The sequence below is a fragment of the Fopius arisanus genome, unplaced genomic scaffold (assembly GCF_000806365.1).
Source record: "Fopius arisanus strain USDA-PBARC FA_bdor unplaced genomic scaffold, ASM80636v1 scaffold00056, whole genome shotgun sequence".
Taxonomy (NCBI): domain Eukaryota; kingdom Metazoa; phylum Arthropoda; class Insecta; order Hymenoptera; family Braconidae; genus Fopius; species Fopius arisanus.
The window spans coordinates 82,285-95,549 of NW_011887795.1; the positions used below are offsets into that span (position 1 = coordinate 82,285).

The 13,265-nt window shown below is 35.6% G+C and overlaps 2 protein-coding genes and 1 long non-coding RNA gene across 7 annotated transcripts in view; all 3 read left to right on the forward strand.

Annotated features, from left to right (window-relative positions):
- Positions 1-996: 996 nt before the first annotated feature.
- LOC105268312 (uncharacterized) lies at positions 997-4,319 on the forward strand. Of its 2 annotated transcripts, none has more exons than XR_892315.1 (2): positions 997-1,474; positions 4,129-4,319. It is a non-coding gene; the product is annotated as an uncharacterized lncRNA (long non-coding RNA). The 2 variants fall into 2 exon arrangements; XR_892316.1 differs by having other exon boundaries at positions 1,000-1,341.
- Positions 4,320-4,456: 137 nt separating this feature from the next.
- Mct1 (Monocarboxylate transporter 1) lies at positions 4,457-10,511 on the forward strand. Its single transcript, XM_011307760.1, has 9 exons — positions 4,457-5,098; positions 7,034-7,153; positions 7,815-7,958; positions 8,437-8,705; positions 8,792-9,078; positions 9,384-9,618; positions 9,741-9,906; positions 9,972-10,172; positions 10,320-10,511. Exons 1-9 carry the CDS (start codon positions 4,963-4,965, stop codon positions 10,475-10,477), a joined length of 1,716 nt encoding a protein of 571 aa, XP_011306062.1. The 5' UTR covers positions 4,457-4,962; the 3' UTR covers positions 10,478-10,511.
- Positions 10,512-12,193: 1,682 nt separating this feature from the next.
- LOC105268314 (bromodomain-containing protein 4) overlaps positions 12,194-13,265 on the forward strand; it is a 19,576-nt gene continuing 18,504 nt past the window's right edge. For 3 of the 4 annotated variants that reach the window (XM_011307761.1, XM_011307763.1, XM_011307764.1), the window contains exon 1: positions 12,194-12,805. The gene's annotated coding sequence lies outside the window, so the exon portion shown is untranslated. Of the gene's footprint in view, positions 12,806-12,907; positions 12,949-13,265 lie in introns of those variants that run through there. The other variant, XM_011307762.1, reaches the window with a different exon arrangement.

The window sequence follows — 13,265 nt, forward strand, 5'->3', positions numbered from 1 at the left end:
TCGGTAGGAATTTTCTGCGAGTTGAATCCATTTTTTTCAATAGAAAAATCACTCGTTTGAGATCTCGGTACTGCGTCACAGAATTCGGGGAATATCTCGGGAATTTATGGATTTAGGAAAAAATGTTGTAGAATTGTTTTTGTAGCGGATTTAATTTTCTATAATAAGTTTATTTCACATTTTTCTCTATCATTGATAGTTATGGAGTTATAATCGAATTTATCTGCTCATGATTGGGCTCTTGATTTCTGAAGCAATCAGGGACCAATTTCCAAAATTCTGAGAATATCTCGATAAATAACGGGTTTAGCAGAAAATGGTATGAATAATTTTTTGTAGGGAATTGAATTCTCTGTAGAATATTCCTCTAACATTTTTGTGTAGAACCGATAATTATGGACATATAATCAAAGTTATTAGTTGATTTCAAGGATCTCTCATTTTTTGAAGAAATATCTCGGGAATTTCTCTTTTTTTCTGGTAGCATTTGGAAATTTTCTGATAGGACACATATCAAAAACGCAATATCGGCTAGAAAATGTATTTAGGGTAAAAGTGCATTTAACCGCTGGTTCATTCCACCGAGTTCTATTATCGTCGACTCGTTATTTTGGGAAAGGGATGAGACACGCGATCGTGTACTGGCAGTCACTGGACTGTGATACCTTGACAATCAAATAAAACAATTCACAAAACACGAAGTCACGACAATTATCCATTGTTATAAAAATAATACTCGATGAAATCTTGAACAAAATATTATCCATTGAACCAAAACGATGAGTGACGTAAAATAAAAATAATGAGTGAACGAATAAGAAATAGAGAAAAACCTGGGAAAATCAAGTCAACAGTTTAATGAGCAATAATTCTCGTTATTGACTGAGGACTTGGGTTTATTTGCACGGTAAATAAAGATTTGCACGCCAACTGACAGATGGTAGATGCTTTTTATCCCTTCCCCAGTTGATTTCTTCCGTTTCTCGTTCTCCCCTGAGCATTGATATCACCCTGTCGTCGGTTTTATTATTCAGACGGGGTCGAGACACTCGACGCATCAGTAGAGAACATTTTTCCGGAAATCCGTGAGTCCGCGAATCCGCGAATCCGCGAGTCGGCGAGTCCGCGAGTTCACGAAAATTTAGAATCAATTATTTCGATTATTTTCCTGAATTTTTGAGCTTTTCCAGCTGTTTATTTTTTGCGTTATCCCCTGGGCTATTGGTTTAATTGTTTATTGTGATATTTTTTCGTGGAATTTCTCTCTTCAGCAATTTATGAGTGGTGGCACCACGTGATGTGTCTCAGTGCTGATAAAATGTGATTTTAATGCCGCTATTGGTAATGGGAAAACAATTTTTTATCTTTACGTAGATAAGGAATCAGTCGATGATTCGATTATAATTAATATTTTATCGGTGATTTGGGGGTTTTTTTGGGTTAAGGTTTAAGTGGGAAGGAATTGTGAAAATATGTGAGTGATTTTTTGACTTTCTTCGGTTTTTCGAAATTCGTTTATAGGACATATCTCGTTAATGAGTGGCTTTGGAGAAGAATGTTGGGGGAACTTTTTGAAGAGCAGTTTTTCATCGACAAAAAAGTCCTCTGGCGTTTTTTGATAAGTCAATTTGTTATCGAGATAATCGCCCATTCTTTAGCGCATGGAAATCATTTGATGACTAAGAACAGCAAATTTCTGCTAATATTCTGTTATTTATCTCGTTAACACGTGGTTTTATTGAAAAATGTTGTAGGAACTTTTTTGTGGAGGATTAAATTTCCAACAAAAACATTCTCTGACGTTTTCTGATTGCTCCGTGCGTTACTGAGATAATTTCACATTCCCCCTGGTGTGATACCAGATGGCAATTTCGGAATAACTTGAGCTTAAAAAATTAAAAAATAATGAGTCATTGGAAGATTGAGCTAATCGAATTTTCCGTGTGAGAGGTGTTACTCGTTTACTGATAATTGAGTCAGGCCAGACCTTTGATAGTGAAATTAAATTGTAATTAAAAGACACGAGTGCATTTGCAGCACTGGACGAACACTTGCGACATACGCCACTTATTCAAGTCCCACTTTCATTATTTTTCAATGATAAAATTAACAATTAATTCCACAAAAACTCATAAACCTCATGCAGAGAGTGCAATTCTCATAAAAAATTCAATTACTCGTGCCAATTACTCGCGCAACGAAGAGTTATTTTCATTTCCTCATCAACTCTTCAAAAGAATTTAATAAAGTCCAATTATAATTTATAATTATCGTATATTCATGCATTGAGGAATTAATTATTAAAAAATTAATGGAACGGGGGCAATTGATATTTATAGTCTCAAAAATAAATTGAAATAATGAAAAATATTCATTTAAGCAGATAGAATCATTTAAATAATTTGTTAAATGACAGAAATTAATCATTCGTAACTATTTCGTTCAATTAAATTCCCGAGACGTAAACACTTCAATTCTCGGCTCAAAATTGTTGACAAAAATTTATTTTGAAATTATATAACGACTGGAATTAATTCCCCAATCAAAATGCTGTTGACAAAGAAAAAAATCTCGTTCATTAAAATTTTTTTATCAGTGCAAGCGTAGAATAAATAAATGGGAATTCCATAATCACGGGATTATTGGCTGACTAATTTCTTTGTCTCAATCTCTCGTTACAGTATTTTTAATGTCAGTAATTAGTCAATGTAGGAGTAAAAAAATCATCGGATAAATTATTTTTTCATATTTTTTTCTGATTTTTTAATGACATCATGTCTTATCATCTGGTTATTTTCCTCGGGGCAAAGATCAACTGCAACTAGGTCGTTAACATCACATCAGGAATTGAGTTGCGACGTGAAAGTCGAATGAACGAGTTTATTTTTCCGAGGGCAGCATTTTCTTTGTTGCTATTGCCAATTTATTGTTCGTTGTTCTATAAATTGAATTCGCTATAAATAAATGCCATTCGACTCGTCAGAATTTCCGTCACCTTGCCAATCCCTCGGGAATTTGTTTTACAATTGATTCTTTAAGGGATTAACAAATTATTTATTATTAAAAAATATTAATTGTTCAGTTTGACATTTTTTTCATTTGAAATTAAATTTCAAATTAAATAGATATAAACATCAAATAAAAAATTGAATCTAGTGGAAGTTAATAAATAATTTGGAGATTAATAGAAAATAGATTTTTTTGGGTGGAAAATTATCAGGTTTTGATTTTCTAGGTCGAATTGTTTAAATATTTAGGGAGAAAGGGGAAATGGAATTTTAGATCGTGAAAAATTGATGTATTTTGATGGATTTTCTAGGATAGGGGAGGAAAAGGGGTGAAAAGGGGTGAAAAGGGGGTGATAAGGGGTTTCTGATAAGGGGATTTGAGAATTTAACTCCAAGAAGCACTTGGAGGTCATTATTTCCCGAGTTCGAGAAGAAAGACATGAGTGATTTAGCATTCACCCCTCTCTCATCACCTTTTGTTGAAAATGAGGCGCGTGTGACCCTTTGATACCTTTTTTTTCAAGACCCACTCGAGTACTTTTCACGTAGCACATGGTACAGAGTCCCTCGATTATTCAGTGAGTCATCGCTGAATTTTTAGGATTTTTTTTCATTTACCAGTCAATATTTAACCAGCGGTTTAGGGAACATCAAAAACAGTGATAAGCCCTCAGTTTTCCTATTTTTATTGTTTTATCATTTTATTTTACTCGAAAAACGAAATCGAGCCGTCAATTTCGAAAGATAAACGTCAGAATATGATGTTACAATTTATTTATTATTATTATTATTATTATTATTATTATTATTATTTTATTTTGAACGGAATCAAACGGAAAATTCAGAGAAAATTTGTTAATTAATGGGTGTTTTTAATTTCTGTTGTTTATTTATTTTGAATTAAAATCGAAAAATTATAATTCGACATAATTTTTTTTCGTTGAAATATTGGGAATAATTTCTCAGCCTTGCAGTCACTGATAACTTATCATCCATTCTCAGCATTTATTTTCCGTTTTCTGTGACGGTTATAGAGTAAAACTTGACAAATTTTCGATAAAACAACAAAGTTATGGCATAAGTTTGCAATGTGTTATCTGAATGCGTTTCCTGCGCACAGACGTATTTTCCCACCGCCAGTGATAGAGAAAAAAAAAATATATTCTGGAGGAATGTTCAGTCGAGAGAACGTAATTTCCTCAGTTGTTCTTGAGACTCCAAGTGCGCGGTTCTACGAAAATTCATCGTCATTGGAACACTTGTTCAATCATAAACTATTTATTAATAAATTAAAACAAACAGAAAAAAAAATTAAGTCTCAACAATTTTTTAAAAGGAGTGATTAAAACTATTTAATTCCCTCGGTAAAACTCTTCCTTCAAATCAATTCATCCTCGAAGATGATTAATTAACATAAATTTATTAGTGTCAATTAATTAATTTTTCAGTGAGAGTGAGAAAGTAATTTTAATTTTTCAATTAAAAAATGGTTTAATAATCAAAATCAATTGAAAATCGAATAAATAATAAATCGACAAGCCAGAGAATAAAACAAGAACTCTTAACTCAGTGGATGAAATAATTGTCCACTCGATAAATAAACAATAAATAAAAATCTAAATTCGACGAATTAATTTGAAAAATCGACGTTCGGAGTGTTTTTTTTTTCGCTGGAGTTAATTACCAAGTGATATCGGTGATATGATCATTAATCAGAGATTATTGATACCCCCACTCCAGGAATTGTCTAAATTGTTATCAATTCGTGACGTACGCAAATAGAATTTGATAATTCATCGGATTCCCCGAGAGATTAAGTGTGAAAATGAGATAGTGGTGGTGACAAAGTGAAATGTGCGCTCCTGAGAGACAATTGTTCAGTGGTACCTAGTCCATCGGTCATTGCGGTATTATCTTTTTTTTTTTAAATAAATTCCACGTGGCGAGAGGAAAAATGGCACATGCTGTTGAGAATCCGGAGGAAAAGCAGAGAAAGAAAAATACTGATGATTTATTCGAACCAGCACCACCCCCCGATGGGGGGTGGGGGTGGGCGGTGGTTTTCGCATCCTTCATGATTCATATCGTCAGTGAGTACTGGATTTTTAAGTAATTGCCAATCAATTATCGCCATTTAATCACGAGACTTCGTTTTTTGTTGTTTCTTCCTTTTTATAACGATTTATCTTGAAATCTATAGATTTTAGAAGAAAAGGTGAAAAGATATTTTTTCTCGGAAATTTAATCAGCTAGAGAAAAGTTCCTGATCGTTTTTTTGTGAAATTGATAGTTTATTTAATTTTCATGCTGGAAACGTTTCTTCCGGGATTTTAGAACTTTTTGGAATATACAGTATTAAAAAGATCGATTTTCCCTGAAAACTATTGAGTTTAATGAGACATGTGTAATTATCTTTTTTATAGGAAATTGAATTACCTTTAAAAAAGTCCTCTCGCGTTTTTCACTGGAATCGATAGTTCTCGAGATAGATCGATAATTAATAAAAATTATCAGTTCGATGTTCAATTCGACTTGAAATAATTACCAGATTAACAATAACTTTCACCCGCACATGAGAGAAAACAAATTGATGAATTCTTTATCTGCGTTGACATCCGTTGAAAAGAGAAATTATATAATCCATGGAAAAATATTTCCAAAATCGTTATGAAAACAACTCGACAACCACTAGGTTATCAGAAATCCAAGAATGAATGGAATAAAAAATTATGAGTAAATTATTCATGAGTCACCGCAGGAAAATCACGAGAATAAAAAAGTTTTAAAAATGTTGAATTCACTGAATTATTCATAGGGATTATTATTCATCTAAAGCCTTTTCTAAATTTAAAAAAGTGCAGAACTTCAAAAGAATTTACCAAACGATAAAAAAAACTGCAGTTCTTCCCCCAAATTCAATAAATTCTTTAATTAACAACAAAATTATCACAATTGAAGCCTCAATATCCGGTCTAATTATCAAAGAATGATTTCTTCATTAAATCATATTTATAATTAACAATCTCATCTTCTGGTGACGTTTTTTAGTGAAACCCCAGTTTTGTTTTTTAAATTATCTCTCAGTTTCCCTCTTATTGTAATTATTTATACAGTTATCCTTTCAAGTCGAGTGATAACAGCGATTATCAAGTATAAATAGTTAATTGAGATTAGAGTAAACCCCAGATGATTCGAGGAAAACGATAAATTGTGATTACCCACTCGATTAATTCTACTTCCTCGACACTTGTTGCGTGACCCCTCGGTAATAGAATCCTCTCATTACAAAGAAATTATCACAAAGAAACGTCATTAGACCTCTGTTGTAGGGCAATGAAAAAATTTCGTCATGAAATTAGATCAATGGGGCACAACTCTTTCGTTTTATTCGATAATGGAATCATCGTTTCAACTCATTTCGAATTATTTCAATTGAATCTTCAACAAAGACAATTAATTGGATGATAAAAGCTTCTATAAATAATTCGCTTCAATTTTTATAAACGTTTGTCATTCACTCGTTCGATTTTTTGTTTCTAATTTTGCCAGAAAATTTCATAGAACTCGTTCAAATGATTTTTTCATCAGAATTTAACTGTCCACCTTCCCACCCACAGGGTAATTTCCTGTAGGAAATTGATTGATTAACAATAATTGAAGCTCATGAAATTGTTATTAAAACCATAAACAATTCATTTTCACTCAATTTTTTGATAATTATAATAAATCTGATGCCTACAAAGCGAATGAATGAAAAATAATTGAAATCCAAATTTTCCACCCGAATGAAATATCGATTAATCTCGAAAACTATTGATTTGACGGAAAAATGTGAAAAGGCTGTTTTTCTTGGAAATTCAATGATATACAAAAAAGGTTCCAAAAATTTCCCCGAGAATTTAATATTTTTCAAGATAGAGCGGAAATAACGAAAAATGTTGAATTCGACTTGTCTAATTGCGCGTCTTCGCTACAGAATTTGTTCAAATTTATTTATTAATTGTTTTTACTGTTTTCAATTACAGCCGATGGTGTGACCTACTCATTCGGTGTATTTCACGTTGAGCTACGCAATTATTTCGGAGCTGGAGACGGCGCCACAGCATGGATTGCTTCAATTCTCGTTGGAATTACTCTTTGCTCTGGTGAGTGGCATTTCATTCAGAGAGATGACATTTTGATAAAAATTTTGCAGGCTTCGATGATGATTGAGTCCGTCCTTCCCAGGCTTCTCTCGATATCTCCACATTTTCAAATACTATCCCCCTATCACTAGAAATTCAATCCTAAATTATTTTCCTCTCAATTTTCACGTAATTTTTACTAAAAATAAAAATCAGAAGACAATTCCCATTATTACAATTTATAAATCATTGTTTACATAAATTATATCTTTTCTAAAAGATCTCTGGGATAAGTAATCAGAAAAACAATTTATATCTGCGAAAATAATTCACGGCTAAAAAATCCCCCGATTGTCGAATCCAATGGAAAAAAGAAAATGAGAACGACCTACAACAGCACGATCAGCTGTTTACGAATAAAATAAAAGGTGTTGACTCACCACGACGGTATCATTTTTGAATAAAATTGAACGAAGAAAATACGTCATTCGAATAGTAAATTAATAATGATAAATACATGAATGCCTCTCAACTAATATCAAGTCGCCAATTGAGGAATTAATTAATCAGAGGAAAAAAATACAGCGAAAACGAGCGATTGAGTAAAAAAAATTACAATGAATATATGTGGATAGATATGGATATGATATATTCGGTGGATTATTTTTCTTTCTGTTCTCAGGACCAATTGCCAGTATTTTTGTTAATAAATACGGATGCCGCATGGTGACGATCGTAGGAGCGATTCTCTCCAGCATCTGTCTTCTGATGAGCCACTGGGCCCAGAGTATAATTATTCTATACTTCACCATCGGTCTGGGAACAGGTAAGACCCAATTAAATCATTCTATCCTCCTCGTTCAATTTATTTATTAAAAAATCCCTTCAACTTTTAAAAAATTTCACCCCAGAACGCCACAATTCGAATTTGAATTTTGTCAAGTGTCGATTGACCGGAAACTATTGATTTTACAATAAAAGATCAAAAGACCTCTTGTCTTGAAAATTTCATCAGCTCGATAAAAGTTCTCTATCATTTCCACCACAAATCGATAGTTCTCGGAATAAATCGATAATTCTGGATAGGTAAATTCTCAGAAAAATTCTCAATGAATTCCTGACTTCCTAAAAAGTTTTTATACTTCTCAATTGCAATCGTGAGCGAGTGGAAGACAATTTGCTAGGTAAGATATAGTTATCCTTTAATAACCCCTCGCAATTAATTAAACTTCCTTCTAAACGAAAAGTTAATGAAAAAATATTTTCCAGTGGAGATGGAGTAATTGAATTTCGTCTGGTTTCAGGTCTTGGATTCGGTCTTATTTATCTTCCGGCGATCGTCTCGGTGACCTGTTACTTCGAGAAACTCAGGTCATTCGCCACGGGAATAGCTGTTTGTGGATCTGGACTGGGTACTCTTGTTTTTGCACCTTTTATTGAGTATCTCATCGTGGAATATGGGTGGAGAGGAGCGATGCTCATTACATCAGCACTTGTCCTCAATTGCATTATCTTTGGGATCATGTTCAGACCACTGGAGCCAATTAGAAAGGCTATGGACATTCCCCTGCTGGTTAGTGAATGACATTCGCGTTTATAATTTTTCTTGAAATTTTTTTTACACCTTGTCTTTGAAAAATCGTCTGGAATTTTCCCCAGGAGTTGAGCAAACCTGAAGCTCCCACGAGCTTCAAGGTTCCTCAGACTAATGGACTCTCATCCAACGGTTTTGACAGACCCCACAGTGTGACGAATGTCAATCACACGAAATATCAATTAATTCCTGAGAGTGAGGATAAGGAAAATCTCATGAGAATTGCACTGAGTCAACCAGTCCTCATCTCCAAAACTGGACATTCCCATCGGTCCAGGGACTTTGGCAGTGGTCTCATGCACAGGAAGGACATCCTGTACCAGAAGAGCCTTGAAAATATCCGGAAACGATCGTAAGTGATTAACAATAGCCTCATTGAAACGATTACAACAATAATTAAACGAAGCATTCATATAATCGATAATTATCTCGGTACCTATCAGACTTACCATAAAATATTAAAAAAGCTTTTTCATAGAGAATTGAATTTTCTTGAAAAAGCTTTTAGTGACTTTTGCTCGTAAGTCCATTCGTTTGTGAGGTAATCACATTGTTTGTGGAGAGTGATGTAGAATTTTTTTGTACACGATACGAGGACGAGGATAGGAAAGAGTCGAGGATATAAGATGATATATAATTGGTAAAAATGGGTTTCAGAGCATCTCTGGGTTCTCGAGACCTGCACATTACCCTCAGGGGATCCCTCTCGAGTCTTCCCAATGGTATAGAAGAGAAACAGGGGCAGAATAATAATTCTAAACAGACAAAACCACTGAGTGCTTTTCAACAAATGTTACAACTCTCTTTACTGAAGGATCCCGTGTTCCTGCTGTTTGTTTTCTCAAACTTCTGTACGAGCATCGGATTTAACGTGCCTTATGTATATATTATAGTGAGTACCAGCATTGCATAATTAAAATTCATCAATTTCGTATAAAATCCATTTTTATTTTCGTCAATATCGCGTTGACATCAGATTTCACAGGAAAATAATCATTTAATAATTATCGACAGGGTTTAGCTGAAGGAGTTCAAATAACGAGGGAATCAGCATCATATCTATTATCAGTGATAGGTATCGCAAACACTGTTGGACGAATCGTTCTCGGTTTTGTCGCGGACAAACCCTCGATTAATCGTTTAGCCATCTACAATATTTGCTTGACAATTTGTGGAATTTGTAAGTGATATCAATATTTATTTCAAGGTAATCGGTGGATAATTGTCATTGATATGAATTTTCAGCGACAGTATTAGGAGCATTTTCTCCCTCGTACACTTGGTTTGTTATTTATGCATCTGTGTACGGATTTACTGCCGGTGCTTATGTGGGACTGACGTCTGTCATCCTAGTCGATCTCCTGGGGCTCGATTTACTGACCAACGCCTTTGGGCTGTTGTTGCTCTTTCAAGGATTGGCGTCATTACTTGGCCCTCCAATTGCTGGTAATTTGATCTTTCAATTATTTATCGTTTTAAATTCATGAATGAGTTTTGCAGAAAAGATATTATAAATAGAAAATTCCATGGAATTGAAGTTTCTTTGCAATCAATGCACACTAATTAATTATTTATTTTATTTTTGTGATTCAGGATGGCTGAGAGATGGTCTAGGGTCTTATAAACCTGGTTTTGTGGGAGCTGGACTGATGATTGCGATCAGCGGTCTCATATTGTTCTTAATACCAGTTTTACAGAGAAAAGTCAGGAGGAAAGAGGAGAGAATAACGGCTCTAGTTGTACAATCTTAGGAGAACGAATAAATATTGTTTTATTACTGCTCAATGGCACGTATGCCTTAAAACCATCACAAATTCCACTGCTCCATTAACCTAACTGCCATCAAGCATTCCTAATTATTCAGGTAATTATTAATCAATTATGATTTTTACACTGAATCATAAGTTCAATGGAAGTAAATCAATCTGTTTATTTAAAAATTCACAGATGGAGTCGATTAAGGGTGTAATTGAAAATTCTGGGAATTCAAATTTTTGATAGTTTCCCGCTGGTGCTTGGGCGATGGAGGCGCCCTCTCAGTTATTCATTTACAAATCAGCCTTAACAAAACGTCCAGAACATTCCACCTTCAATACCTCTCACAATCAAACCCTCAAAACTCTCCTGAAAGCCTCTCTCATTCCCATTACACCCCTCATCCTCGGAAAAATCACCTCATCCCCTGAAACCGATTAAAAAATCCTTTCCAAAAATTGTTCATTATCTCAAAAAAATCTCGAAGTGTTGGCTGAAAGTAATCGACGCCAAAGTGATCGTAAAAGTCCGCCATATTTTCTCCAGTGAGTCACCCGAAGTCTTAAGTGTTCGGAAAAATTCATTTCTCACAGGAAAATTTCAGTGAAAATCAGTGCCACGAATAATCGAAATTCCCAGAAAATTCGCTTACTCAAAAATCTTGAAAATTATTTCTCCACTGAGAAATTAATTTTCAATTTGACTCACGTATTTTTCCGTAATCAATACGCAGTCTTAACACGTCGCGTCCCCATGGCACCCTGTGCGGGGTCTTCAGTTACCCCAAGTGCCTCTGCAAGTGATAAATCTGATTAAAAAAAAAAACGTTTGTTGTCATGAAAAAACGACAGGTTTCCGGATTTTTCGGGATTTTGTAATTCAAAAAATTGTCATTTCAGGCGCCCGCCATTTTGCCAGCATGGCGGAACCCCGGGATGACGCGACGTCGGAAAAAGGCGCGGAAAATCCGAAAATCCATGGGCAAATTCCCGTAACTAATTTTCCGAGGTTTAAAAAAAATTTAAAAACAATTTTTGCTATGATTTTTTATTAATAATTGTTTGTTTATAAATTGCATCAGTGGCTACGTCATCCTGCGGTGCATCACGGGTGGAGAAGGAACATCTGAAATTGAACCGCTCCCCCTCCACTTACATCCCCACCAAAATTGCCCGAAAAACCCGCGAACCTCCAAAAGTCATTTCCACCTCCAAAAACCGCCAGAAAAAAGATTTGAAGATTTTTTTTCAGGATTTCAAAAACTTGGACAACTGCTGTAACCGCCTGAAATCACCAGTGAGGATTGACTGCTCCAAAAAATCATCAAAAACCGCCAAAAAAAGACAACAACATCCGCTGGGACTCAAATACTCCTCTCGCCACTCCCAAATTTCCCCTCAAATCAAAATAAAACATTAAAACCATCAACCCCTCGCTCCTCTCCAAAAACAAAAATTCTGTACCAAAAAAGAAAGAATTCAAATAAAATTTTTAAAATCCCCCTTCCGTATGTCTCCCTTCCCCTCCCTCTCCCCCCTTAATATCTAAGATGTGTACAGAATGAAAAAGGAGAAAAGAAATACCCGTAAAATAAAAGAAAGTTGAAAGAAAAAATTGTCCATCTAATTTCATACAATTCAAATTTTCCCGCTATCAAGTTCCCCCACTCCTCCCGCGCGTCGATGCGGTGCCTATAAAAGCGAGGAGAGGTGGAGATGTCCCCCTAGTGTGCGTTCGTGTCTCGTGGCCGCGTGAAACTCCCGGAACAGTGGAAAGTGAAATCTCCGAAGTGAACCGAAGTGGAATGCGGTAGCCATTGTTGGATATCCGAAGCGATCGTTACATTCTCAGTGCCGAGTCTAAGAAACCGTCGTGTAAAAATCATCCCCGTTGAGTGTTGCGAAAAAAAAAAACATAATTGGAGTTGAAAAAAAAATTCAATCCACAAGTCCATCCCTTTAGCAGTGACCACTACCAATCGTTTGATTATAAAATAGTGAAAATATCTTGTTACTCGTGTTGATTGGTTGTTAAATACCCGAGGCGTCATGCTAGTGAACTGAAACGTTACCACGGCGTTACACGAGTGAGACAGACGCATTGTAAAAGTGAGTGGTTGTGACAACGGTGGGAGAAACAACTTCGGGGTCGGCCATAATACCCAAACGGACCAACCAAACTCATCAAGGGAGAAAGCGCTGAATTATTTCACCAAGGCGTTGTGCTTGTGTGTGTTACAACAATTGTCAATAGCCATTTCATTGATCAGTGGATTATTATTTGTCGATTGATCAACGTGGATTTTTAATGGAGTTATTCAGCAGGTAGGAGCTGAGTTTCAGTTTTTCACACTTTATTTTGGAGGGAGAGGTGTAGGAGGGGGGTAAGGGACGGAGGGGGGGCCTTGGGAGCTTTCTTCGGTGGGAGCACCGCCATGTTGAATGAATGGCGATGCCTAATTGTGTCTGTGAGTGGAATTTTTACATTTTTCCGGTGTTTCATGGTTTTTTAATTCGGTTTTGTTTATTGCAAATGGTTGAGTAGCGTGAGGGGGTGGTTTTGAGGCTTTTTGGTGGGTCTCAGAGGGGGTAGGAATGGGGTGGTGGATGGATGTGGGTGCGGGTGGAGGATGGAGTGATGGACGTGTTGATGTGGGTTTTTGGGATTTTTTTCGGAGTCCTCGCGGATTTTTCGCGGGTTTTCTGGGGGGCAGGCATCGGGATTTTTTTTTCGTCGGGGGGCAGGGGTTGAGGGTGGTGGTGGGTAGTTGGGGGTTTGGGTGGC